The sequence below is a fragment of the Rutidosis leptorrhynchoides genome, chromosome 2 (genome assembly GCF_046630445.1).
Source record: "Rutidosis leptorrhynchoides isolate AG116_Rl617_1_P2 chromosome 2, CSIRO_AGI_Rlap_v1, whole genome shotgun sequence".
NCBI classification, from domain to species: Eukaryota; Viridiplantae; Streptophyta; class Magnoliopsida; order Asterales; family Asteraceae; genus Rutidosis; species Rutidosis leptorrhynchoides.
Window position 1 is genome coordinate 446572537 of NC_092334.1, and position 4688 is coordinate 446577224.

Genomic DNA, 4688 nt, shown 5'->3' on the forward strand with positions numbered 1-4688 from the left:
TTTTAAAAACGAATGCAATGTTTGTAAAATGTATCATATAGAGGTCAAGTACCTCGCGATGTAACCAAATGTAATGTATTCGTCCAGATGGATTAGGACGGGTCACTATATATATATATATATATATATATATATATATATATATATATATATATATATATATATATATATACATATATGGGCAGGATCAATGGGGAAGTAACCAATCGGGGGGAAGCAAATTTTTTTTTTTCCGTTTGTTTTGGATTTTTTTTTTCTGGCATCAAGATCACACGAAAATATGAACATTTAGAAAAGACACTTCGTGATGAATGTTATTATTTAGGCGGGAAAACGATCGACAAAAACAACATTCAAGATAATATTGGTCGTGAAGAATGTTAACGTTTTTTTTCTTCATGTTTTGTGAAGCAAAATTTAGCCCGATTTAGAGTTTAGGGTTTAGGGTTTGGTGTTTTGGGTTTAGTCCTTAAACCCAAAACCCCAAACCCTAAACTCTAAACCCTAAACTCTAAACCGTTCGTGTTAAAAACTCAATCTAAATCCTAAATCTAAATCCTAAATCTAAACCCTAAACCCTAAATATCTAAACCCTAATATATAAACCCTAATATCTAAACCCTAATAGCTAAACCCTAATATCTAAAACCTCAACATACGCTCGAAAAACACGATAATTGTTATATATTACTTCTTCGAGCGTTTTTCCGCCAAAATAAAAACATTTATCACAAAATGTCTTTATTAAATGTTCATATTTTCATCCAATCTATAATGTTTATGAACAAAGTTTTTTCAAAAAACGAAAAAAAATAAGTTTTTGCTCCCTCCGCTTCCCCCCTTGATCCTACCACTATATATATATATATATATATATATATATATATATATATATATATATATATATATATATATATAGGGTAGTGATCTAGTGAGAATGTTCTCATTTTTAGTTTTGGTGAGAACACTTTTGAGCCACACAAATATTTAACCAATAAATAGTATAAAGGAGATTTTCTTTCACCCCTTAAAATAGGCATCTATTTAGGCACACTTGTTTTTTACTAAAATTGTGAGTTTTTTTACATCAATTCGTTTAAACGTTATATTATCAAAAATATTTCAGTGAGCAAATCCATTTGTATTTGTACGGAAATTGATGGATGCATACAAGTTCACTTTTGCACATGTTTTTAATACATGGATGCATATATATTTTCATTAATTAAGAAAGAAGAATACATAATTATATTGGATCCATAGATATATACGCTAATATGTAGTTTTGTACTATGCTAACGTATTTGATATGCATGCAGATTTATATACGTATATGTATATATGTAATACGGAGTATATAATATGTTGGATGCTCTGTATATATTATAATGGATGCATGTATGGATACATATAATTGTATATGAAGGATTTTACTCATCCATAAATTAATATGTGTTACGACTATCATCATGAATTCTCCAATATAATTTGAGTATCATTGCTGCCAACGAGATCGAAAGAATGTGTCTAACCATTGAGATATAAAAGGAATATGGGAGTTAGTTAATTTGAAAAGAAAATTAAATTTTATTAATTAAATTACTCCCTTAATTTTAGTAACTGCCCTCTCAAAAATTTGTGGCTGTTCTCACCAAAACTTAAAGTGAGAACATTCTCATTTGAATACATTAAAGTTAACGCTGCATTCTCGAGTTTTTTTTTTAACAGAAAGGAAAGGAAACAGACAGATTATAAAATAATAGTGATTCTCGAGTTTTTATTTTAAGTGAAAAGGAGAAGAGAGTAGAGGATTAGAGGGGATAGTACAGTTATAATTTGTTAACAACACTCTCCGCCCATATTTGGGCGGATTAGGAAGGATAGTAAAACACTCTCATCCCCTTTCTTTTCCACTCCTTTCCGCTTAAAAATAAACTCGAGAATGCAGCGTAAAAGACTATGACTACAAGCCAAGCGGTAATGTTGTTGTTGTGGTACCAGAAGAAAAGGACAATTTATGAATCTTACTAACCACAATAGATCAAATAGCAATGGATACGACTATCCTAACAATTAGACTTTCTTTGATATGGATTCTCTAATGGCTGTGGTACGGAAAATATTGTTAAAGAAAAGAGTAGACCATAAATGAAAATATCCATGTCGGTCTATGACACCTAGATGGAAGAAAAATCCGGAGTAAACCCATAATTTATCTTAACCTTAGGTTAATTTACTTTGCCGAATACACTGTAATTAGAAAGCCGTTAGAGTCATTTGCCAAGCACAGATACCTTTATTTGTGACTCAGAGTCTTTAATAGAGAATATCTAGTATTTTGTTACACTTTCGCCGGTGGATTTGCAGTGTGCAGTTGATGAATTTTTGTTTCCCCAGTCTACCATTGGTAATGATTAGAGGAGATGAAGATTGTGCTCAGTTTCCTGAAATGGTTATCTGATCATGTTAGAGATACATGAGAGAGACATGATAAACTACACAAATCCATGATGAAAACAAGGTTCTTGTAATTATTGCATGATTATGCATTGAGTGCAGTTTTAGACTGTACACTAAAGAGTAAATAAAAGCTTAGTTGATTTAGATTATACATAGTTGGGAAAGTTATGCATTTCTATTGTGTATATATGTCGACTAAAAATTAAATAAAATGTTGTGTTGGATGGGTTATGATCATCAGAACCTTAGATCAAGTGTCTTGTCTCGTTCAGCGCATATATATTTTGGGTCTGATTAAAGAGCCTGAGTTTGACTAGGGGTGGGTTTAGTGGTTCAACGTTGAATGCTATAACGCATTTTTTTTTCTTTCCTTTTCTGATTTCTGAATGACAACTCATGCTGAATTATTTCACATTCAGTGCTCTAGATCATTTAGAGTTGAAATACCATTTTAACCATTAAGTATTTAAATTTTATGTAATATCCTCTTTACATTATAAATCATTAAGTATTTAAATTTTATGTAATATTCTCTTTACATTATATAAAGAATACTTATTAAACAACTATACAGTGATTTTTTTTATTTATGCAAAGCGTTATCAAGGGAATCTTGAAACATCATTCACATTGTTAATTCAAAATAAATGTCAAACAAATTATTATTATTCAGAACATTTGAAACATTCATACTGACGTTAGGAAGAAATGCTTAACATAATCGAAAAATCTACACAAACTAACTATTACACACTTAAAAAAAAAAAAAAAAAAAACTCATTTTCTTATCACTATTAGACCATTTTCATTTGTGAAGCCTGATTCCACTGTTGTGGAGTCAGAGAGTGTACTTTTTTAACTGCTGATTGTGACGTGATAAAAGCTGTGACCCTTCCTAGTGGAGAAATGTCATTAAGGGTCCACCAGTTTTAATTTTTTATTTGTTTAGTTGATTTAATATTATCCTTAATATGTATTATATACTATTCAAATTACATAAATTGAAATCATATAATTAAATGACATAATTTAAAATTCATAAAATAAAATTACATAAATTAAACAACATAAATTTTAAAAGTTACATAAATATTCAAAGTACATTTAAAGTTCGGAAATTAAGAGGAAGTGGCCAAATGTGCTCGACTAAATCATCCGTGAGTTGATCGTTAATACTCTTATCTCGTAACTCCCTACTAACCGTAGCTTGATCCCGACCTCTATCTCTAACTTTGTTGGGTTCGGTTCTCTTGGTCACGAAAAAGAGCTCTTTTCATCGGATGGAGTAAGTGTGAATCTATTGTCTTTTTGAATCATGTTATAAAGAATTAAACAACAACGCATCACATTACTCATCTTGTTCACTTTCACAGTACGTGAAGGTATCTTCAAGATATGAAACCGACTTTGAAGAACCTCAAATGCCCTCTGCACATCCTTGCGTGCCGCCGCTTGAAATCTTGTGATTTTAGCCATTTTCTTATCAGTAGGACATGACCACCCTTTGATAAAAGTCACCAAATCCGAATATATACCGTCGGCTAGGTAATACCCTTTAGTATAGTGATGTCCATTGACATCAAATGATGTGGGTGGAACAATTTCACTCTTAAGTTCATAAAACAAAGTAGATTGGTTCAAAACATTCAAATCATTATTAGAAACCGACATCTCGAAAAAAGGATGTCATATCCATAAATCATATGAATCAACAGCTTCACCTAAGATCGTAGGACGTTTTTGGTCACCCCTAGTATATTGTCCTTTCCATTCATTGGGACAATTTTCCACTTCCAGTGCATACAATTAATACTACCCAACATCCCTTAAAACCCTTGTTTCTCTTCATGTGCACTATATAAACGTGCAATGTCTTGTTTCATCGGCCTTCTCATATAGTCGATGATACATTTACAAAATTTGTCAATACATTGTAGTGTTGGTTCCATGCCATTCAAATTTCTTGGCTACTCCTTAATAACTAATATGAAAAGAGTTTCTAATTGGTCCTACATTATTGACAAATTTAAACATCGGATTTCGAGTTGGAACGCTAGTCTTCTTTGTATTAGAGGGAGACTAACCCTAAAAGGTCATAAAACTTTTAAAAGGATTGCGGGCCAAGTTCTTTTGGGGTTGCAAAGGGTGGGTTAAATGGAAAACCGCACTCGTATCCCACCCTAAAGGTGGTCATGCAATTGGATGCCTTAAAGCTTTCAGTTCTTCTT

At 31.6% G+C, this 4688-nt stretch overlaps 1 protein-coding gene across 1 annotated transcript; it reads right to left on the minus strand.

Moving 5' to 3' along the window:
- Nucleotides 1-3714: 3714 nt before the first annotated feature.
- LOC139889264 (uncharacterized) lies at nucleotides 3715-4131 on the minus strand. The gene has a single exon (XM_071872226.1). It carries the CDS (start codon nucleotides 4129-4131, stop codon nucleotides 3715-3717), a length of 417 nt encoding a protein of 138 aa, XP_071728327.1.
- Between the last annotated feature and the right edge of the window lie 557 nt (nucleotides 4132-4688).

What these genes read in the sequence shown, in the direction of transcription:
- LOC139889264 (XM_071872226.1), bottom strand. Translation starts at nt 4,131, where the DNA reads ATGTCGGTTTCTAATAATGATTTGAATGTTTTGAACCAATCTACTTTG.